Raw genomic sequence first — 24,379 nt, 5'->3', positions numbered from 1 at the left:
TATTATTATATTTGTCGAGATATAAATGGAATATTAGACTACCGTATGCACGAGTATAAATTCATGATGCCGTTTTCTCCAATTATGAGTATCCTCAGTATATATAGTCCATCTCCAGATTGAAACTTCATTTTGAAATTTCATAGTAAAGTTCCAATTTTGTCATAGATAATCTTGAATATCATACATAAATATTGAATCACTTTTGATGAAAAAATTTGGCCGAAAAGTGTACTGAAATTAAAACTTCACTATGTAATTTTCAAAATAAATGTTCACTCTGGATAAAGACTATATATATATATATATATATATATATTTTTTTTTTTAATTAAAAAAAAGCACTCGAAAATTACTAATTACAATTGCTCTCGCTTCCCTTTTTGTGTCGCATTCATCAACTGAATCTCTAATTCCATACGGTGAAAACATGTAGTAATTTGAGTTCACCCATAGCTATTACACTCACATTTGGTTAAGGGTGCACAATGTTTCATCATCGGACATTTGAGTGAAGCACCCTTGATAAGCTACTGATAAATTGCAATTTTCGACTTTAAGCCTGTGAGCTTTGTCTTCCTGAGTGATTTAGTTATTATGTCCACTCTTTTCGGGGATTTGAACATAATTTCAAGGCTTTTCTCCTTTATTCCTAGTATATTGATGATGAGGTAGTTGCCATCTCTCTAGTTTCATGTGGTTCTCAAGATTTGTACACAACATGTCGCGTTATTAATCACTGCTTAGAGTCTATTGGTTGTTTTCTCTCCTATACAAAGCTATATAAGCAAATTGTTTAAAAAAATTTCGGACAGTTTTATAATAGGATCAAGCATTCAACTATATTTTGAAATTGAAAAAACTATGAAAATCATAACATCATTAGTGTGATTTACAACTAAAAATGAACATTCACAAAGTATATCCTGATTACTTATATAACCTATATATGTACCATCAGCGTGAGAATAGGAAATGGACACTACCTCCCCTCCTAAGAGGGATTTGAATTATTATTGTACACATCACATAGTAATGTTTGTCCTTAGTGTCCTTTTTTTTTTTTGAGATAGTGTCCTTGTATTGCCTAATTCATAATAACAATTAACTACTATAACTGTTAACATCACATGACTCACTTATATGCCAAAATTAATATAAAATCACACCATTTTATAAACCCCCTAAAAAAGTGAAAAACTAACACCAACTCACTATCTTCTTCAAGCGGCTGCCTCAGGTTTGTTTGTCACTAATGAATACTCCTTTGAGTCCTTTCCACCTTTTAAAATCCTCCCCTCATCATTATCATAACTAATTCAATTTCCAACCCCAGTTTTGTAGGATCTCCATTCTCCTAAACAAAGCAAAACCCACCTCTCCCCTTCTCCCTCTTCTTCCCTTTCCCCCCTGAAATCAATCAACATTACCATAAATCACCAAAACGCCAAACTTGCAACACCGCCGCAAGTCGCTGAGCTCCACCCATTTTTGGGCGTCCGTTTTCGCCTATACAACTCCTTCCTTACCTGTCACTCCAGCTCGGCCAATCCCCCCATTTTCACATTACAGACTAGCCCCTTTCCCCTTCTTCATTCTTCCATGGAGGAGGCCTCGATTTCAATCTCTCCTACTTCTCCGTGACCCCCCCTCCCCTGCTCGAGGGTCTCCGGCGATCCCTGAGCAAGGAATTGAAATCGGTCCTCCTCTGCTTGTTCAGAATCCAGACCCCGGCAACAACCCAGCTCTTAGTTTCTCATCTTTCTTTAATCTTCTTGACGATTCTTGATTCATTCTTGAATCTCCGGCGGTTTTGGGGTTCATTCTTGAAAACCCAGATTGGAATTTGCTCATTTTCCGTCGAAAACGGCCCAACTCAGGCACCCATGTCGTCTTCTTCCCGGCACCCTTTCCTCCGGCAAGGCTCCTGGAGCCGCCGGCGGCCTGTGCAACTCAAGAACCACGTCTCCGACTGCAAAGACCGACTGGCCGAGGTGGCCGGCGGGACCGCCGCCGAGTGCGCCGCCGTGTGCTGCTGCTGCCCCTGCGGGTTGGTCAATCTCCTGGTGCTCGTAATCTACAAGGTTCCGGCGGGTCTGTGCCGGCGCGTGCTGAGGAAGAAGCGGCGGCAGAGGCTGATCAAGAAAGGGCTGCTCCAGCCGAGCCACCTGCATTGCACGTGCGACTGCGACGGGAGGGAGCTGCAGTTCCACCCGCTCGGCCGGTTTGAGTCGCTGTCGTCGGAGTTCAAGGCGGTGCAGAAGCTTATGATGGAGGACGATGAGTCGTCTGATCCGGATGTGATTGAGCTCGAGAAGGAGATGTGGGATCGGTTTTACGGCACTGGGTTTTGGAGAAGCCCAACTCAGAGAGAGACACCCTCCATCTCCAACTCCAACTCAAACTCAAACTCATCTTCCGACTCCAAGGTTGTCGTCTCCGGTACATAATTACCCCCCAAATTACTACTACCCTAATATCCAAAGTTACAAAAGCTATTTTTTTTTCCAACTGGTTTCCTATGTTCACCTGGAAAAAATTGTTCTTTACATGAGGGGTGACTATTATGTTTCCATTTTTCGGGTTCCGTTTTGGTTTTTGCCAAAAGGGTATCTGGTTATGGATTCAGTGTATATAGGAGGGAGGGCTGAGGAAATGGTTTTCGGGTTGAATTAGAAATTGGTTGTGCAAATTGTTGATAGAGATTGACTTTGGGGCTATGAGTGTTGAAGGTTTCAAACGATTATAATGAAAATGGATTCTTTTGCCGACCTCGTCTTCTTGCTTTCATGAACTCTTACATATATATTCTCTGGATTATGTTCTTTGTTCTTGGTGATGATCATGAATCATGATCAATTGATGATGTTGTTCAGATGCCAAGTGACTATGGGAAATCAGTTTAGAAGGTATAATTCATGTGGCAAAGGTAATGATTCATTTGAGGAAGAAGTGTATATGCTTTCAATATTGGCCAGGTGATATTATATTGAATTAGTTTCTATTGGATGCGTTCTAGATTGCAAATAAATGATGGGATTGACCACTAATATGGACAGAATCTACCGAACTGAGTTTTAGTTTTTCTTACCTAAAGTGAATCCTTCTGTTTGGACTTTGGAGATCAATCATTCTAGGAAATCTTTTGATTTAACTGGAAAAATTGGCAACCATGTCATTGATGTCAATGTTTATAGAGGTAAAAGATATGTATGGTCTGGCATTTTGGTAATGTAATGAGGGCATCGGATTTGACAAGCAACTCCTTGACACCAATTGGAAAGGTTCATATAGATATTTCCCGTGAAGTGAAGTTTCTGTGGCCTTTGAGCTCACACAAGTTTAAGTACCATTAGTTCTTACAAGCAAAAATCATGGCAGATCAACATAAAAGGTGGCAACGAATGGTACTTAAACATGTATTTCAATTTCGTTAAGTTATGTGTTTCTATATTCTTATGAGATTGTGGAAATGAGATGTTTCATATAAATTTATATATTTATTCTGTTAGTTTAACAAGTGCTAGGATAAAAATATAAAATGAGATTGATCTAGGTTTTATCAGATTGTGGTCGACTGGTTGGCGGTAGTTCTTTAGTTTAGATAAGAGACACAAATTAAGGAGTAGGGAGGGAAAATTGGCGCCAAAATTGGAATTGTTGGGTGTCTTTCTCAAGATAAAGGGCGGGAAAAACATTGCTCCTCTCAGATGTGGTTAATTTTGTCTTTTAACCCTCTTTGTGGGCCTCACGTACTTGCCACGTCACTAAGATGACGGATAAGTTGAAAAAAACTGACGGAAGTACTTCAATGATAGCAATACTAGAGTCTGGGTATCACATTGGTACGATTAAGAGTTGAGGTATCGCATTGGTAGGTACACCAGAATTGAGGGACTGTTGGTGAAAAAAACTCTTTGTGGTATGATGATTCCAAACTAGTCTAATGCCATGAGCTTCATGAAATCATCTGGATGTGCTTCACCGAGATAATATATATATATATATATATATATATATATATATATATACAGTCCCTATCTAGAGTGAAGGTTCACTCTGAAGTTTCAGAGTGAAGTTCTAATTTTAGCACACTTTTCGGTCAAATTTTTTCACCATAAGCGATTCAATATTTAGATATGTTATTCAAGATCATCTCTATAAAGTTTTATTCAATTTGACAATGATTTGAGCTTTCAAAATTAAGATTTACACGAACGGTTCACGTTGAACAGTTTTAATTCATTCATTGATTTAATCTAATTTCAATACCTTAGCGATGTCTGAATTAGATGAAATTTTGTATAGATGATCTTGAATAACATACCAAAATATTGAATCGCTTATGGTGAAAAAATTTGACCGAAAAGTGTGCCAAAATTGGAACTTCACTCTGAAACTTCAAAATGAACCTTCACTCTGGATAGAGACTGTATATATATATATATACGGATTTTCTCAGCTAAGGAGATCCGCACCAATGATTTTGGTGTGGATTTCCATCTTTTTACCACTTTTTGATCGAATTTTCTCATCTCCACCGTCTAGTATCTAGATAATATTGTGTAGATCATCTCTGCAAAATTTCAGCCAATTTGGTAATCGTTAAGGCCCTCAAAATCGAATAACAAATGGACAGACCGAATTCTGTCGAACCGTTACCGTTCATATTTTTAACAGAAAAACACAATTTTGAGTGACTTAACGATTACCAAATTGGCTGAAATTTTGCAGAGATGATCTACACAATATTATCTAGATACTAGACGGTGAAGATGAGAAAATTCGATCAAAAAGTGGTAAAAAGATGGAAATCCGCACCAAAATCTTAGTGCGGACCTCCGCAGCCAAGAAGGCCTATATATATTATATATATATATATATATATATATATATATATATAGATGATAAAATTCACCAACAACAAAAACTGATTTCCAATTTAGGGTAACGACTGATCTAAATAACATTTTAAGTATTTGTAAAAATAAAATAGAGCTTTATCAAGTAAGGAGTTACAAATACCCGTTTTGGAGGTATAAATAGAAGCACTCTTATCTTATTACCACATAATATTTTAACTTATTATATTAACCCTTTTACCACTTTTATTTCATATTTGTTTTTACAATTTCGACTAAGAAAATATCATACAATTCTATAACAATACAATAAATAGTCTTCACCAGTTCAATCTTCCTTCATTGAAAATTTGGCATCGTTTATCTAAAATAAAAATAATTTTTTTATTAAAAAACCTCCAATATATACATATATTATTATGGTTTTGATAAAAACCGTTATCTCATCTTCATGCTCTAAGTCGTTGTCCTCAAACCCAGTAATATTTGCAAAACATGAGAATAATGGAAGATTTTATTTATTATAATGATTATTTTTGGAAGAATGAGACGGTAGTCTTGAATAAAAGAGTGAATAACTAATCTAATTTAAGTACATATGTAAAATAATTGTTACCAATTTATCATCCTTTAATGTAATTTTGTATTAGGGTATTTTAGTATTTCAATAGTTTATACTTTATAGGGTGAGCAAAGGAGATGTAAGGTAACAATAGCCGTACCCATACATAATTTAAAGTAAACTATAAATTTCACATATTCACAATTTCGACTTGAGAATTAAATGTATACATCTACAAAACTACAAAAGTATAGTATTTTTGTGAACTGCCTACCTCCATCTAGGTCTCATTATTAAGTTTGCGGATCAAGTGGGCGGATGGAGGCCCGCAAGCCTAGCCCGGCCTGCATAAAAAAGTTTTATGTGCCTGCCCCGATGGGTAGAGGCCGGGCTTGGTTTAGGAGTGAGAAATGCGGCCCGGTCCACTAAAAACCCGCGAATCCCGGCCCGCAAATGTCCGCCAATTAGCATATATACATATAATCATACATATATATATAAGCTAATTAATACTATATACATATAGTTGTATATATATACATTTAAGCTAATATATATAATTATATGTTAAATTAATATACACTCATGACTCATGACTAGAATTATGATACATAACTTCTCCGTCACCACATTACTAAGAACAAAATTTATTTATATTACTAGATTTAATGTTCACGTTGTTGAGCTTCTTGCATAATTAGTGAGAAAAGTTATTCACGTGCATATTGTTGACATTGATGTATTATTTTCTTTGTATGAGATTGTGAATAAAAAATAATAATTTTATATCTTTGTATATCACATAGGAAATTTGTTATTTAATTAGTTTTTAAAATAAAGCCCGATAGGCCCGGCCCAAAAAACTCATCAAGTCCGGCCCGAAAAAGCCCGTAAAGCTCATCATACATGTGCGGGCTTGGATAATAAGATAAGCAACAAAGTCTGGTCCGTCTCGGCCCGTTATTTTTCAAAACTGAAAAAAAAACCCAACTCAGTCCGATCCAAGCCCATTAAAGATGAACCAGGCATTGACGACCCATACGGCTCCATCTTGTAGTTAATCATTTATTCTCTGTATCTATTTGTAGAACGAGAATCTGAAAACAAACAAAAATGCAGACACGTGTATAAATAAAGTGTGATTTATTGAATATCAAGCGCGGGGTTACAATCTTTGTGAACTTCTTTGATTCTATCTCCGTATGTGACTTGGCTCAAGGGTGACGTGCACTTGATCTTGAGAATTTGAGTTTGATTTGGATTTGGATTTGGATTTGATGAAGAACGATCGATTTGGCAGCTTGATGATTCTTGGTGGACTTGAGTTCGGATTTGGACTTGATGAAGAACGATCAATTTGGCAGCTTGATGATTCTTCGTGGACTTGAGTTTGGATTTGGACTTGATGAAGAACGATCGATTTGGCAGCTTGATGATTCTTCGTGGACTTGGGAGACTTCGGGATTTGTCGAGTGTGATCTTGCTCAAATGATTTTATCTCTTCTTCTCTAGTCAAAAATCCCCCCTCTCTTTATGTTGAAAAAGGTATTTATAGTGTCAAGAATATTCTATTTTATAGAATATTTTAATGATACTAAAATAATAATACTTCTTTAGTTGTATAATTAAATCAATGTATTTTCTGATTAATTTAAAATTAGTTACGAGGATAATTAAATTAAACAGATTCAAATAATTGATTTAATTATAACCGTAAAGAAATTTATTAATTTAATCAAATGTCCGATTTCCATTTCGATCGTCAATGATATTCAATTTCCAATTAAAGTCGGAATCACATAGTTTCGATTACAATCATCCGTTTATGTGCTGACGCGAATTTTATTCGGATCCGTACTGACTTTGTTGACTTTTAGGCCACGTGTGTAATTTTTTCAGATTCTTGGTCGATTTAATTATTTAATGAGGATGATTTAATTCATTAAATTTCATGTGTCTACACTATTCACCTAATCTATTTCCTAAGCTTTTATTAAGAATATCATCAATTTTTAGATTTTGGATGTTTCTTATGTTGGCAGACGCAAACCTCACTCTTTAATTCTACCCATTTTAAAATTGTCTTGCAATTCTATTAAATCTGCAGGCCAGTAATAAGAAACTTTCGGTCACCTTCGGCGTGGTCGGTCGGAATTGTTAATTGTAAATTCTGGCAGGGAAGGAATCACCTTTCGGTCAAAAGAACTGCCGACCCGTGAAAATAATTTACCCTTTTCAGTTAGGAGCTAAATCATGGGTTCCAGTTTCTGAAGGAAATGTCACCATTTACTTTCTCACCTTGACTGGAATATGGTGTCCCAAACTGAACCAGGGAAAGGCGTCATTATTATTATTATCATCACGAGTCACTGTTCAGTCTCCATGTTCCCAACTCAGGTGGGTTGTTCCAGATCTAATCTGAAACTGGGAAGCCAGTGCAGTAGTGGTGAGCGTGTAATCTGTCACTGTTTCTGCACTCCTGATTTGGCTCTGTCCTAAAATACAAGGGCAGGGTCATCCCCACCCCTTGCTCCTAGGTTTTATCTATACCTGTCATGAAGGGAAGGTGAGAAATTTGAGTGAGGAAGAACTTGAGGGTCTAATTGTTTTATTAAGCGATCTGAAATTCAAAAGGCTAAAAACATTTCAAGCTTGAAAAGTGGTCTAGTCGATGCGATATTAACTGTATTTAACTTGTTAAGACTAAAATTTAGTCCTAAATTATATTTTAATATTTTAATTATGTTATTATATGTTTAAGTGTTATTATTTATATTAGATTCTTGTAGTAATTAAGACTATTTTTATAATTAAAAAGTTAGTTTTGACATTTTAATTAAGATTATTATATCTTCTCAATTTCATTTTAAAGGATATCTCATTCAACCACATTTGATGTATATATTTAATAAACAAACTAAAATAAAGCAATCACATTGCAAATTCATCTACCATTTATGTATAATAATTTTAAAGAAATAATAAAGTGATAAATCAATCAAGTGTGTTGATATATATATATATATATATATATCTGCGTTATTGGTTACGGACGTCTGCACGGTACGGATTCGGCGATTCCAGCAACTCGCGACGCGCAACGACTGCGCCGACCAGCACATCTGCACTCCCCTCCTCCAATGCTCCTCCCAGTGCCGATAGAAGCTCCAGCGCCGGCCTACTCCTCCTGGATTATGCAGATTTCTAGAAAAATCATGTTTTTTTGGGAAATTTCTAGAAATCTGTAGATTTTGGGAGGAGTAGGCCAGCGCTGGAGCTCCGGCCGACACTAGGAGGAAAGCGGAGAGGAGGGGAGTGCGGTTGTGCTGGTCGGCGCTGTCGTTGCGCGTCGCCGGTCGCCGGAATTATTGAATCCGTATGGTACGAACTTCCGCACATGAGAAATTCTCTATATATATATATATAAACATATAGACTATTTTTTAATCCATTTAAGTAGAGACCATTACTAATTTTAATCATCAAATTACAATTAATTATACTAATTATTAAAATTAAAATTAATTATATTAATCATCAAAAATAAAGTTAATGTATTAATAAAAATATAGAATTAATTGCAGTTGATAAAATGTGGGGACCTATTGAATAAACAAATGAGAATATAAACTCACTCAAAAGGTTAAGAGACATTGCTAAGGGCTATATTAGTCCTTAATAATGTTATTTAGCTCTCACTTAATGTCTTTTAGCATTTAATTTACGAGGATTAGAGATGAAAAGTGCTAAATGAGACCTCTTTAGCCCTTAAATTGGGGGAATTGGAGATGACTTTAGTCCACAATAAGTTCTAGATGCTACTTTGGTACCAATAGTGATATCACGCAAGGCCAAGTTGGTGAGGGCATTGTGCATTAAGTTCGCTCTGCAGTTTCTATTCAAAGGTCCTTGTTCACGAGTGTCTAAGCCTCTAACGCTTCTAAAGGTATACCATGGCTTATTTCATATCATATTGTCCACGGAGTATTTTGGTTTTGTCAAAAATGTGGATGCCAAACTGGGAATGCGGCACAACTGATCTCTGTTTTTTTAAAATGGGGTTAGTGTGGTTGTCTTTTAAGTTTTTTTTAATGAAACTGTCGAATATAAGGGGGTACGTGAAACTTATACCATTAATTACAATGACCTGAAATAATATTAGAAGTTTTTACCAACAAGTACCCAGCAAAATACCAACTAGCAAATATAACTGCTCTAATGACGTCTCCATTTACTTTGAAAAAACGGTGGTATAATGGAAAGATCAATACGTATATAACACACTTACATAACCTAATGTCAAATAATACAACTCTCCATCTATGTTGTGCACGGTTGATCTCTTAGTAATGATTGTTGTAAAATAATTTTGAAATCATTGGTTTTACTAAAATGTAATTTAAAATTGAGGGTTGGTCTCAAAAATCGTACTTGCACCTGAAATTGTCATTCATACTATGTTGTATTCTCTTTCGTCTATAACGATAAAGTCATAAATTATTTATTTTTTCAAACTAAGTTAATATTAACGTACAATAATGAATATAAATTCAAGACATTGACAACGAAAACAGATTTCAAATAGCTTGACATGGAATTTTTTTAGAGAGGTTCCCTAACTTAAGTTTAAGACGAGTGGAGCTAAATGATATCGATCCTCATATCTCTATGTTAAGATTATTAACATCAGCACCATCAACAACAACAACAGTACGAAAGCCAAGTTGGGTAAAGTGGAACTTGAGCAGTGTTCTTCATTCGTAAAAAAGAGTAAAAAGGGCACTTGTAGGATCGATGAAGGGCGGTTTGGGGTTGTTGGTGTAAAGACGTAAAGCTAAGAATCAATCAAATCTGTAATTGTTTCTTTCATTGTCCTACGTGAGATTCCATAATGATTTTCCTGTTGAAACTAATTGACCAGAAAATAAAGCAAACCCTCAAACTCAAAACTCAAAATGTTCCTTTCTTTCTCACTTCACCCATTCAGTCATCACTTTCGTGGTCCATTGAGGCTCTAGATTTCATATTTTTATGCGAGCGAATCTATCTCTATTCACGTTTAATCATTTATCCTCCGCCACCCAAATTTTCAAGATCCACAATTGCTTTTGTTCTACCTCTCTTTTTTTTTTTGTAAAAAAAGGTGAATGTGAGTCTACCACTCCAGATCTGGAGAGCAGATACGGTACAAGCTTTTTTCAGGGAATGCTTTCACATGCGGATGATCGAACTAATGACCTCTTATTACCAAGAGTATCACATCAGTATTCGTCCAACATGCAAATGCAGCATGTATTACCACTACACCAAATCTCTTGGGTTTTGTTCTACTTCTCTTTAGTTCTACATCTTTAAAATTATTCAATATGTGTGATCTATATATTTCCCGTACAATTTAATTGCTGAAAGTATATACTACAATCAAAGACAAGGATGCTGAATTCAAATGGAGCTTTGTAATTTGCAAATGACGATTTTCATACTTTATCAACATCTCTTCAGTTTTGTCCCGAGGCTGGGGATCATTGTTGCAATGAAGATGACTCAACCAGATGAGACTCAAATCTAAAGGACTGAGGGGTCATTGTAATATTCCGAGTTTTCAAATTGGTCAAATTTTATTTTTATTTTAAAAAATAGAAAATAGGAGTTACCACAAATCCGTAATATTTTTCTGATAATTTTTCTGAGACCCAAACTATTTGTAACGATTTTTACAAATGTTGTCAAAATTACTTCTTCGGTGACGTGTCACCTTCTCATTGTCCAAGAAGGACTACTTGGACCGCAAGTTCAGTCAGCAACCTTCCCATGAGTCATAGGACACATATTAAGTGGAAGATATTTAAAAGGGTAAAGTAATGGTTATTGTTTGCACTTTTTTTTTTTTGACAATGGTTATTGTTTGCACTTTGAATAAAGTAAAATTGAGGGGAATTATTTTCATATGTGGTCGGTATTAGTAACAAACGAATTTGCGAGTTGTTACTATTATTAAGATTTACATTTACTCTATTACGTTGGTATCATAAAAATTTCGGTGGGTGACTTAGCTTTTCCACTTAATTAATTATAAGAGCAACCCCACCGGCGAGCAAAAGAGGAGGTGGTGCTCGAGCACCGACTGAGATCGGCATGTTTGCTAGAGCAAACTCATTTCTGATCTCGCACCGGATAAGATTTGCTCGCTCAATCAACCGGAACGATTTGCTCACCCCTCCGCTCGAGCAAACTTTGATCCGACGATTGCTTGATCTCTTGGCGGAGCCCACAACACGTGGGTGATGTCAGACACGTTTAAATTTTTTTTTCTGTTAGGCGGGTGCATTGCACGCGCTAGTAAAAGATTTTAAAAAATTAATGGGCCAATGAATGGTTGACACGTGGCTTACCGAATGTGCCAACGATTTAATAGATCTGGACCTTTCATTTTGAATCAGAAATTTCGATCAAATTGTCAGAATTAATAAGCAACGGTTACTATTTGATCATAACGGATACAAACTCAAAAAAAAAAGTAAAAAAATCCCAACAATTTCAAAACTCTCCCAAAAATTTGCCTATAAATACTACTTCAATATTTGATCAACTCACACCAATTTGTGCACATCAAATTTCACATCTTCCTCCATTTATTCTCTCATTTCGTTTAGCATTTTTTTTCCCAAAATAATGGGCACCCATTGGTTTCCTTCCAAGGATTTATAAATGTGCATCTCTTTTTTCCGTCATAGCATTGATGAATATGACGATAACAAATAAAAGAGGGACAAATTGTGGGAGACAATTCATACCGATTATATGCAAAATTGAGTGCTAGTACCGGGCAAGCTCAATCATGTTACTATAATGCCAAGAAGAAAAAGTTTACACACTTTGAATTTTTGGAAGTGGTTAAAGATCATCCATCTTTCGTTGCGGTACTACCTACTACTCCATCTCCATATGCAAGTAGTTACCATGGTACTCCTCCGCAACCGAATCATCTCCAACCATTAATTTGGATGACGACCAAGTGAATGAGACACCTCAAAGCAACACGACACCTCTGCCATAGTTCTGGGTTGGCATGAAGCTCTTTATTGAAAGTAGAATTGATGGTTCACCATATTTGAACACCTTGGTTTGGATTAGTCTATGCTAATCCGGGTCAGGGTGTAACAATATGAACTTCTTGATTGATTATCCAGAGGTAAGGACGTAACACACAGAGGTATATGACAAGATGACCATTAGGTGCCCCAAGGTACACTAAATTGAAGGATATCTAATAAAAAGGGAGGATGTGATGTGATATGATGAATTGTTGTGATCTATGTGTATATTATATATATATATATATATATATATATATATTATTTTATAGGGTGTGTAAGAAATGATATCACTTCACTGATATATTACATGATTTACTTACTGAGTGCGTGGTTTTACTCACTGTAAGAGGGTGTTTTTGATCTGGCTTGTATTGTCACGCCCCCAAATCCGAAACCATTATTATATGAAAATATGGTTCCCGAATTAGAGGTGTGATCTTAAAACTAATAAAATTTTCTCAATAAAATTGATAGAACTATATGTTTGAATAATACTTTTATTAGGAAACAAAATCAGAGTTATTTTACAATACAACAGATTTAGAAATACTGAAATTTAGTGAAGATACATGAGTCTCGCATTTATTGTCTTGAAATAATAAGTGAAGAAAAACCATCATTTTAATTAGTAGATTCATCGCATTCTCCAAGCATCTACTCATTACCTGAAAATAAGATTGTGTAGTATCATGAGTAACACAGATCCAGTAAGTACATAATACATTCTTATAATAATTTGGCTAATGAGAAATTTAAATATGAACAACCAAGTAAAATGTACCAAGAACTAGGTGTATTTGGTCACACAAATTCTTACTTATGGATATAGATATACATATCAGCATCAATATATTCAATCAATTGTGCTAATTTTCAAGAAAACTGGTAATTAATCACAAAGTCACATGATAGGGTTCACGTTTACCCAAAACACGGATAAACCTTAGCATACCGAGACCAACAACAAAATATGTATACTAAAGGTCAATTCTCCTATGAGTATAATAGTGCACTATCTGTAGTGACTAAGGCCCAAGGCTAACTCTCAAAACACAAAACAATTTTACTAGCAATTCACTTAAGCACGAGGTAGTACTAATCACCCGGCTTCACACCTCCAACTCAAAAGTGAATAGAATATCACAAATTTAGTAATTATTATAATATTTTAATACTTACAAAAAATATATATATATATATAATCTCACACCAAGATATAAATACTTATCAATAACTCAATGTTGCATGAAATAAACAAGTTAATAAACTTGAAAGTAAATATGCAAATAAAGTAAATGTACTTTAAATTAAAAGTTATTAGATAATATTAGTTAGTAGTCAAAGGATTAGTAGTCATTTCTCCCATAATGAGAAAAGTCTTTGTCAAAAGTAGCAATTGTCATTCAAATAATAGTGTCAAAGTTCGTCAACTTTCCGTATCGATAACTCAATTAATAAACGTCCAAATTAGAAAAGTTAGGAGTCTATGTTCAAGGATTTTTCGTAAGGAATCCAATAGGATAAGTCATACAGTCCAGTTCAAAGTCATTAAGTCTAAAAAAGTTCAAACACAGTAGCAGTGCAGAAACCGATCATCAAGTTTTCATGTTAGATGTTTACATATTCTACTTATAACAAATTTTTATCATTTCTGCTGAAACTTTCCAGATTAAAAGTAGAGGTTTTATACTTTAATGTGATATAAAGTTTGTGGAAAATGGTTAAGAAATGAGTGAGATACGAGTTTTTAAAGTTGTGAGTGCTACAAAAGATTTTTAGTGAGTTTATTAACTCTAATTTTGATTAGCCATAACTTCTTCATTTCTAAACATTTTTGAGTGATTCAAATACCTAAATTGAAGAATTTTTCATGTGGAATTTAATGATATTGTTACCTTGGACAAACTCAGATGTTATAAAATATGAAAATATAACTCTTACCAAAACATGGTCTTTTCCATTTTATCCTTAGCTATGCACTTTGATAAAATCTAAAGAGGCAAAAGATTATAAGGATGTAAGATGTACTTACTTTGAAGTTTCAGAGGTGAAAGGAATGTTTTGATGTGAATCCAAAGTCGGATTACTTTAGTAAGGAAGAAACTTGTTTAAGAGAGAAAGAATGAAGGCTAGAATTTTAGATTGAGAAATATTGGATGATTGAGTTTTTTATCAACTAAAAGAACTCTATACTTGCATGATTTCTGATTTTGAAGTGTGAAGAAAACTTGAGGCAGCTCACAACTATAAATAGGCCAAGAAAGAACACAAAAGTTCAATTTTCACATACCATTCTCAATAATTAATATTGAGTGATGACTTAGCTAGTTAGTGTGGTTGTTGACAAAGAAAAAAAAAGTGTGATGGGGTAAAACATAAAAATAAATCAGCTAGGTTAAAAAAATATTGACATAAGGATTATATATATATGTAGATATAACAAACACATTTGTATGTGTTATTCTAAAAAGTAAAGAAATTTAGTATATTCCTTTCATATGGTTTTCAATATATTTGCACTATCTAATACTAATATAGTGCATAAAAAATAATATTATTAGTGTTAGTCTTAAACTTGATTACAAAGTATCGAGTATACGCAAAAATGTGAGCTAACGTATTCAAATCGTGGTCTAATACTTACAAAAAGAAATTATATATCTTTGAAAGTATGTACCTTAGCATCATTGATTTCTAAAGAGAAATATTAGAAGAAAAATTGAATTAATGCTAAGTTAATATAACCTTAAAGTACTAAATAGTAAATACTAAATTTCGGGGTATTACGTGTACGACAGTGAAATTACCATCGTCAAGCATATGATCTCATCCCTTTTATCTGAGTAAGCAAAGACTAGACCCAGCAAATCCTGAGGGATGGAGATTCAAGGGAGTTTACAGTTGTGTCCGTCCCACCAGTGATTTCCAGATTCACATCAGTGAATTTCGACAAAAAAGAGGTTTATGCAAGGTTGTGGTGAGGGAGCTGAATGCATGGAAGTTCAATGAGAGAGGAAGAAATGGCGTGAGATGGTGTTTTGGCTAAGGTAAGTGAAGGTTTGAGCAAGGTTTGGTATAGGGAATTTGGTTTCTCTCCTCTTTTGGTTCTTTTATAGATTCTTCCCCCTCCCTATTTATAATGGTGCAATTAGTTTTTTATTTGGGTAATTGCTTATATTTTTCCTTAAATCGAGGAATCTTGGTGTTGTGATTCTCAAGAGTCCTGCTATTGTGTTTCCCAGGAATCTTGCTGAGCTGTTGAGAATATATTCTTCTTAGATTCTATTTGAGATATGTTGCTGGGAATATATTTCCTTCTTGTTGGAAAATGGAGGTAATTGATTTATCTTTGCTGGTGGTAGAAAATTAGAATTATATTGGTTTAAGGGGTGGATTTGGGCTTGTTTTGCATGTGATATTTCTCTTTCTCATTAACCTAAATTAGAATTCAATTCATGAGGCTTGAACCTTGGTCCAAAGTTCAAGATTATTTATGGGCTTTCATTCCAATAATAGGCATTCCATGATTCGTAACCTTACACACCACAACCCTCGTATAAGTCCCAGATGTAGCTTAGGTCTATGTGGATTGTGCGTTGGGCTTAGGCTTGAGTGGCTTGATATTGGGCTTTGCATGACTTTATGACTGTTGACCCTAGTTTTTTGCACGTCGGGCCTTAGTTTTGGGCTTGTGGAAAAAGAGGTATCAACACTCACTCACTCACTCACCCATTTCTAATATTTTTTGGTTAGATGTTTATATATTTACCGAGCTGGGGTTGGACAAGTCTAGAAAGAAGAGCTTAGAAATAAATCTTTTATTTTTTATTTACATTCCATTCTGTAACATTTAAATCATATGTCAAGACCAGAGTCCGGTGCGGTCCAGGGCGTGACAATGATTCTTTCTACCGATGTTAGTTATCGAGCAAGTTTGAGTTTAAGTGAAGAATAAAGTGAGTAGTTTCTTCTCATTCAATTTGGGCGATGTTCAAAAACAATGATTTTCGTGACCACTTGGCTCGAATTGATTTATAGTTTATGATAGTTGTTACTTGTCGTTACTCATTTGTATTCTTCAATATTTAAGAAAAGCATAGGATATCTAAGATCATATTATTGGCTTGAAAAGTGAATTGTCATTTTTGGATTATAAACGATACATAGTATTTCTCCAAGGCAATATGTATTAAAGTTGAAAAAAATTAAACCCATTAGGTCTCAAATTATTGTGGCAATGTCAATGTAACGCATGAGACCATTTTCTGTCACGACGCCGTCATTTTGGTCATGTGTCGCGCACATACCTTAAAACAAATGTAATTACTGAAATTATCTTAATAAAAAATTTCGGCATTAGTCCCCAAATTCTTGTGACACGGTTTAAGTATTACCCAGACTTAGAAAATTATCAACTTAGTACTTAAACTCAGAATTGTTTATCAACGTGTCATCGGAGACTCACCACCAACCAAGAAACAGACTATGCATAAAAAAAACGTTCCACTTTTCTTGGAGCAACCATTCCGAAAACGGCGGCGGAATCGTACCCAATTGTTAAAGGGCGTCTAGGCGTCAACTACTGGAGGCAATCAAGCACAGGCGAAGGAATGGTGGCGTCGACAATAGGTGCCGAAGTTGATTTGTTTTGGATTGCTCCAATCAAGGTCTGTGATTTAGAATACACAAAATCTCGAATTTGTGGCTGACAGTGTGTGCGGTGACGACGACTAGACTCCTTGGTCGGTGCGCGGCGAAAAATTTTGTCCTCGGATTTTCTTGCTTTTCGGTGGGTGGGCGGATGTCTTGTGGCAGTTAGAGTGTGGGTTTGCTTGTGTGTAGGTGACGACATGGTCTTTCAGTCAGGTAAGCTACTCGACTGACGAAGTGGTGCAATTTCCACGGTGATTGGGAGTTTTTTTTTTTTGGTCAATGATTGGGAGTTGGTTGTGGGCAAGAATGAGGGATGCTGGTTTGGAATTTCTTTACATAACCTCAAGCATAGGAACGATATGATCTACACCAACTGTTATAAGTGTTTAGAATAATCAGTGGAGGATCCGTTTTTGTTCCGAATTGTCAACCTATATTGGCCCTAATCCCTATATATATGTTGAGATTACTTGCATGTTCATATCTCATTTTGCTATATTTCCAAAAGATGAGAAACATGCAAACAGGTTGATGTTAGGACGGGTAAATTTACTTATTCTTGGATTTGAATGATCAGATTTGCCGATTTGGCCATGATTCCCAAGAGGCATCCTCTCAGGCCGGCCAGCTGCAGGTCGACGCGTACATCAGAAAAACGAATTAGACAAAGTCACACACACATGCACACACACGATTATATCATTTTGAGTTTCATGTCCACTAGTTTATTTGGTTATTTAGCAAGTAAAAGAATGGGGTCAATATTAGTATTAATACTGACGTACAACAACAATCTTCTCATTTATTTGGTGGGGTTTCTGATAGCCAGCTTCAGGGCACACTGACATATACAAGCTCATCAGCATCAAGAATGAAGAATATATGGTTCCTTTGAATAAATGCATGTAGTTATCAACATTCAATAGTACATGGTCATCAGATCGTAATTAGCATGGAAAATGGTAGTCCTGAAAACAAAAGTTTGCCTTAGAGTGATAGTTTAGCAGCATATGTAGGTTCAGAAATCGGAATAAGGATAAAAGAGCAGTCTTCTTTCTCTTCCAAACTGTCATACATTTCTTCTTATCATGTCAAATATTAGGACTCATGTCAAATATTAGGACTTCAAGCTCTCTTATGTGGACTTTGAAGACCAGACCGATTCTTTCCAATAGGAAGTTCATCTAGACTATCATCTAATATACTTGGATCTGCAGGTTCAATATAATTTCAAAGTCCACAGGCTGCTACTAGAAGAGTCAAAGAAGGGACAAGGACAATACTGCCTGCATATTACGAGTCACAAATTGCGACTAAATAGCTTCTAGATCGATGTATTTATCTTTCGGATAGCCATATATAAATTTTCGTTTGAATTTTTGTTAGTGTTTCTAAGCCGCTAAGGTGTTTACAACTTTACGGTACAATTGAGGTGAATTGAATCCCATTAACGATCTTCCCAAGCTTGTTTGCAATTTTTCTCGAACACTCCATATCTTTAAATCTTTTAACCTGAATCTGAAAATTGCTGTTAAATTGGTTAGACACACTGTAATGTCTGACTTACTCAACTCCAAAATTTTCAATAAGCTGAAACATTATAGAAACTTTCGCAATATAGCAATGTCTGATTGTGCTAAACAAAAACTGAGCATAGTAGAATTACAAATGATATGACCCATAAAGAGAAAGATAAGATATTCTAAGGGGGTGTGAACTGATCAAAGGGAGACGCGACTCTTGAGATCTTAATTTCAGTTTCATCATGTCCTCGTTGTCGAGGATTCTTTGTTTTCCTACGCACAACAGACAAAACAAATAAAGCAAAACCCCAAATGTGGGAATTGAAAGTTTGAATTTTGAAACGCACCTTCACTGTTTTTGTATTTATAGAAAAAATCTTTAAGCTGGTATTGGAAAGCATTATAATTAGATGAGATTATACGTGTTGTGTGGGTGAAAACAGAGAGCTTAGTTAACTTGGATAGTTGGATTAGAGGGATATTATACTTGAAAAAACAGCAATCAATATAAACCAACATACCCACAAATTATTTAAAGGTAAAAATATTCTTATTCCTTCTTTCTCCTCCTCATTTCTCTTTTTAGCTATTAATCATTGTGCACCACTGAATTCTAGGGTGTTTTAATCCATTTGCAGAGGTCCTGCTATGAATCTCTAAGTGGGATTCTCTTGTTGGGAAATTCAGACTTGATCTGCTGCATGAATGGCTCTTCTTCTCTGAATTTCTTGACTGCCATTTCCAGTCCCTCAATGGAGGTAAACCCTTAAACCTTTTTGCAGTTGGGATTTTGATTAAAGTTTGTTCCTTTTCTTTGTAAGATTGAAACTTGATTGGTCCTCTTATGGTTATTCGTTCATTTGATCATTTGCTTTTTCAATCTGGGTTTGATGGATTTGTGTTTTGTATGTGTTATTGGCATGAACAAATGGATGATATGAATGGAGGGATGAATGTATGTATTGATCTTATGTATAGGACTTTATTATGAGGAAACCATGTCCGAGCTAAAGAAATCAGCTTTTCAAACTTTATCATGTTATTCCTGATTTTGTTTGTGAAAATTAGAAACGACTAAATGCATTTTCTCTTTCTGTTCTGGGTGATCAGAAAGTTTAAACTTGCTTCTAATTCACAATAGTGGATGATCGCAGTAAAGTATGACAAGGATATGCATTAGTTTTCAAGCAGCTATAAGTAAAGTGTAATGTTTCTCCAGTGTCCTGGAATTACATTGATGCAGGACATGTAGAGTTTTATTCATCTTTGGTAGAGCTACCAAAGGTATAGTGCAGCTATTTGAATTGTGCACCCTACATGGATATCTTTGAGTTTTCCAATAATTCCTAAACCAATTCAGCTAAGCGTGCAGTTAAACCAAGCCAGTCCAGTCCCTAAAACAAGCTTGTAGCCTGACTCAAATGCTAGGGAATATACAATTTTTCACCTGCCTCAGTTCAAGCTCTTTAACAAAGGTGATTTTGGTTGATGAAGGATAATTAAATTTATGTGTGGCCTATGAAATGAAGCCATTTGACTCAGTTTCCAGAGAAAACACTTATAATCGTAGTGAAATGTTACATTTTTCAAAGACATATATTTTAGATGGGGAGATTTTGACATAGATGAAAAATAACTCAAGTAAATCTGTGGTGAGAAATATTTCCAAAAGATTTTGGTGGTAAATGTGGTTCCAGTGCTGAATAAAGTGACACGTAAGAGACTCACCACCCTCACAAAGTAGGTCTTAGCTCATTGAACTGGGGCTTATAATTTGGCATTTCAAAAAAAATTTCAACCGTATCTCTAATTAGCTTACTGGTGGTTGAAGATAAAATCTTGTGTTAAACTTTACCATTCAAAGTAGGGACTTAAATTGATCTGGATTCCGTATGTGGATCCTTACTCTGGTTTTTGGTTCTGCTGCATTTGATGAATCCTGTACTCTTTTTGTCAATGCTAAAACTCAGTTTCATGTATTAAAAGGTTCCAGATATGACGGGGGCAAAGAAGGATGAAAGTCAATTGATTTCAGCTGCTGCTTTTGTGGAAGGGGGAATACAAGATTCATGCAGTGAAGCCTGTAGCATATGCCTTGAGGATTTTTGTGAAAGTGATCCTTCAGTGGTAATATTTCAATACCTAATCCTGTTTAATTGTTGTGGTGGCAATGTAGAATAACATGCGCTCAGTGACAGTTGACAATCTATATCCATTGTAATTCACGTGTTTATCTTACAAAAATGCGTCTTCAATCACCTTCCTGTGTGTTTTCTTGCAGCTGACAACTTGCAAGCATGAATTTCACTTCCACTGCATTCTCGAATGGTACAAGTCATACTATAGTGTTATGTTTAATTACTCTTTGTTTGTCTTCTGTTATGGTTGTTACTAAACCTCAATAAGTGATCTTACTTTATATTTTTTATGACTGCTTTTTATTTCACTTAAGAAGAACAGAGAGATAATGTTATTTCATTGCCGCCATACTTTTCTTCAATTTATTATGTAATTGATTAAATTTCCTTGTTATGTATTGCTTCATTCTCTTTTTTTTTGAGTGAATATTCCTTCATTCTCATATAAACTAAAATCAACTCCGGCTTGATGAAGATGTCAATGAGGTTGGTTTTTTTCTGCTTGACTGACAGTCATCAACATTTTTTCTCGGCTTAAAGATAATGAATCTGTACTCGCTTTTGTTTCTGAGACTCCTTGTGTCCTTATTCTAATTTTCTTCCCATCATTAGTTTATCCATCAGTATCCGAAATGTGAAAAGTACCTAACTTTATGTGCTTAAGAATGATCAATATGTCGTTTTATAAAAAAATTGTTAAGAGAACAATGTACATCAATCTTAAGAGTGTAACACAGTGTTACATATATAGGTGCCAGAGAAGTTCCCAATGTCCGATGTGTTGGCAAGCCCTAAGCTTGAAGGATCCTTCCAGGTTTCTTCTGTCATTTTCCAACTGACTTGTATTGTTATTGCTAACCTGAGGTATCTAAAATGTATGTTCATGGCAGTCAAGAATTACTTGAGGCAGTGGAACAGGAGAGGAGCATTAGGGCCTCAGCAAGACATGCAACTGTATTTCATCATCCCACCCTTGGCAATTTTGAAGTGCAGCATGTATATCATCTATCTTGTTCTTTATTCCTTTCTTTGATGAATTAATATCATACATTCTTTGAAATACCTGAAGCTCTGAAGTACTTCCTGACTCTCCAGTAGAAAACAATTGAAGAAATTAAATTTAGGAATTTACCTTTTTATGGATTAATGTGTCTAACCTTTGCAATGCAGTTACCAGATGGTATTATTGATGCTGAACTTGAAGAGCGTATCATCCAGCACTTGGCAGCTGCTGCTTCAATGGGAAGGACTCACCACATTGGTAGAAGGGAAGGCCAGAGGAGCCGGTCATCTGTTCGTGGTCATCCACACTTCTCAGTGATTTCAACTCACCCTGGTGCACATTCCCTTGGTCAGGTTTCTGCCTCGGGTGAGGAGAGTGAACCAGCTATCATAACTGCTGCAAGTCCATCTACCCCACTTACTTCAGGTGGAGATGAATCATCACATTGGAGTTCACAAGTTCCTTCTGTTCAAACTGATGGATTTTCTTCCTCCCCATCTGGGCCGACACTCATGCAACCAAATCATCTAGGAATTCCCTCTAGTCACTGGTAAGTCATCGATTCTTGTTGCATGTATGTTAAAGTGTTGATCAGTTTTTTTTTTGTCTGCTCTTCTTTGCCAAGCATTTGTTTGACCATTTTGTATCTGTATTTAGGAGCTCTACTAGTCATTCCTCACCAATGAATCAGGAAACAGCAGGACCATCAGATATTCAATCTATTTCAGAGTCTCTGAAATCAAAATTTAATGCCATGTCAATGAAGTATGATACATAAAACGACCATTCTTCTATTTTGAACTTCATTTGACTATAATTTTGCATATGAGACCTCACGAATTTTCTTTTACCATTTTCACTTGGTTCTACTCAAGATACAAGGAGTCATTTTCAAAGAGTACAAGAGGATGGAAGGATAGGCTGTTCTCTCGTAGCCCTTCTATGTCAGAACTTGGTTCTGAAGTCCGGAGAGAAGTCAATGCTGGAATTGCTAATGTATCTCGAATTATAGACCGCCTTGAGACCAGAGATACTAGTAGAGTTGGCCAGGATCCTGTAGCAAATCAAACAGCTGATGGTTCTTTGACAAACCGAGGTAACCAGAACAGCTCTAAAAGACATGGGGAAACTCTGACAGACAACATTAGGCCTTCGACACCCTGTGCTGCAGGTTCTGCTTCCAATTAATCTGCCACAAATAACCTTGTGATATTTTGTTTACATAGTTTGGAATGTTTCTGCTTCATTTATTCTTACAGCTTCTGTTTTTTATTCTACTTTCTGTGTATTTGGATACTAAGGTTTATTCATCATTTACTGCAGACATGACATGCTGAGCTTGAGATGCATTCTGCGAGTGAAGTTGTATAAGGAAGGGCAAGTCTTGAGATGAGGGTTCCATCTGGACAGTCGACATATATAAGGGGGTTTATTTGTCTGTAAATATATTTCTATATATAAACCAATATGTAGCGCTTTAAGTATGTCTGGATGGTCTGGTACTCTGGTTTGACGTTTGAGACTTCTTTTCAATTATATAACTTCACCGTAAAGCTGCAGAGCAATATGCCAATACGCATAAATAAGTATCCTCTACTATTAAGGAAGAGTGCTCAATCTAAATTGGGTTTTGAATGCTCTCATTTTATTTTTTTTCGTTCAAAGATTGACTTACTAGTTGGTGTACAGGTAAAACTGTTTAATCCTAGAACCTAAGGAAAGAAAGGAACCAAAAAAAGCAAAAGATTACATTGGATTGGAAAACGCAAAAAACTAAATGTTCAGGAATCAACCCATAAGCAGCAAGGTAATTGTGCAAATCAATCACACATCAATACTTCAATATGCGAGCCAAAGAACCGCACTTTCGCATGCAACTAAGTTTTCTTTTATCCATTTTAAGTTGTTGGGCAAATTAGAAAATAGTACAATCATAAATTAGAAAAAAAGTCACAACTTATTTTCCCATTAAAAAATATCATCTCATTTTAAATGAAATTATAAATAGTCGGCAAGATTTAAACAAAATTAGAAAACAGTCAATTCTTTTATATTTTCCAGACTGTTTTGGCTTTTATTACTATTTTTCTTTTTATAATTCCGGCCATAACTTTACCTCAGACTATGGATTTGAGCGTGGTTGGTACCGTTGGAAAGATCTCTCTCCCCTCTTTCACTTGATACCATACCCACTCCGAGTCGACTATCGTACAAGGTGCAACAACCCTCACAAGGGGCTGCCGCTATCCATTGTGGTGCTTCAAGCTATTCCGGCAAAACCAGAGCTCAAAGTTCCCTAATTCTAGTTATTCTTTTCAATTTGAGCATACTCATACCTATATCCTTTGAATTTTAACATAATTTCACTTATTTAGACATTTCTCTCGGCATGTCACGTTAACTGTCACACTGTTTGTCACATTACCTATCACACTACATGTCACACTACCTATCACATTACGTATCACACTAACTCACATTGCTTGTCACACTACCTAGCGTAGATAATATTTAGTGTCTAGACCCTAAACCTAAACCATA

General features: G+C 35.5%; 2 protein-coding genes across 4 annotated transcripts; both read left to right on the top strand.

The window, feature by feature from the left end:
- Positions 1 to 1,226: 1,226 nt before the first annotated feature.
- Positions 1,227 to 2,765, top strand: LOC126800194 (uncharacterized). Its single transcript, XM_050527508.1, has one exon. It carries the CDS (start codon positions 1,887 to 1,889, stop codon positions 2,448 to 2,450), a length of 564 nt encoding a protein of 187 aa, XP_050383465.1. The 5' UTR covers positions 1,227 to 1,886; the 3' UTR covers positions 2,451 to 2,765.
- Positions 2,766 to 19,101: 16,336 nt separating this feature from the next.
- Positions 19,102 to 23,473, top strand: LOC126800184 (E3 ubiquitin-protein ligase RHF2A-like). Of its 3 annotated transcripts, none has more exons than XM_050527496.1 (9): positions 19,102 to 19,235; positions 19,336 to 19,455; positions 20,684 to 20,824; positions 20,979 to 21,025; positions 21,587 to 21,649; positions 21,726 to 21,831; positions 22,006 to 22,388; positions 22,496 to 22,603; positions 22,714 to 23,031. In XM_050527496.1, the coding sequence occupies exons 2-9, from the start codon at positions 19,399 to 19,401 to the stop codon at positions 23,024 to 23,026; spliced, it is 1,218 nt and encodes a 405-aa protein (XP_050383453.1). In that variant the 5' UTR covers positions 19,102 to 19,235; positions 19,336 to 19,398; the 3' UTR covers positions 23,027 to 23,031. The 3 variants fall into 3 exon arrangements, with proteins under 3 accessions (XP_050383453.1, XP_050383455.1, XP_050383452.1); XM_050527498.1 differs by lacking the exon at positions 19,102 to 19,235 and adding an exon at positions 23,162 to 23,473 and having other exon boundaries at positions 19,260 to 19,455; positions 22,714 to 23,009; XM_050527495.1 differs by lacking the exon at positions 19,102 to 19,235 and having other exon boundaries at positions 19,260 to 19,455.
- Positions 23,474 to 24,379: the final 906 nt, after the last annotated feature.

This window comes from Argentina anserina, chromosome 6, assembly GCF_933775445.1.
Source record: "Argentina anserina chromosome 6, drPotAnse1.1, whole genome shotgun sequence".
Taxonomy (NCBI): Eukaryota; Viridiplantae; Streptophyta; class Magnoliopsida; order Rosales; family Rosaceae; genus Argentina; species Argentina anserina.
The sequence above is the reverse complement of the archived record's forward strand: the minus strand, read 5'-3'. Positions and strand labels throughout refer to the sequence as shown.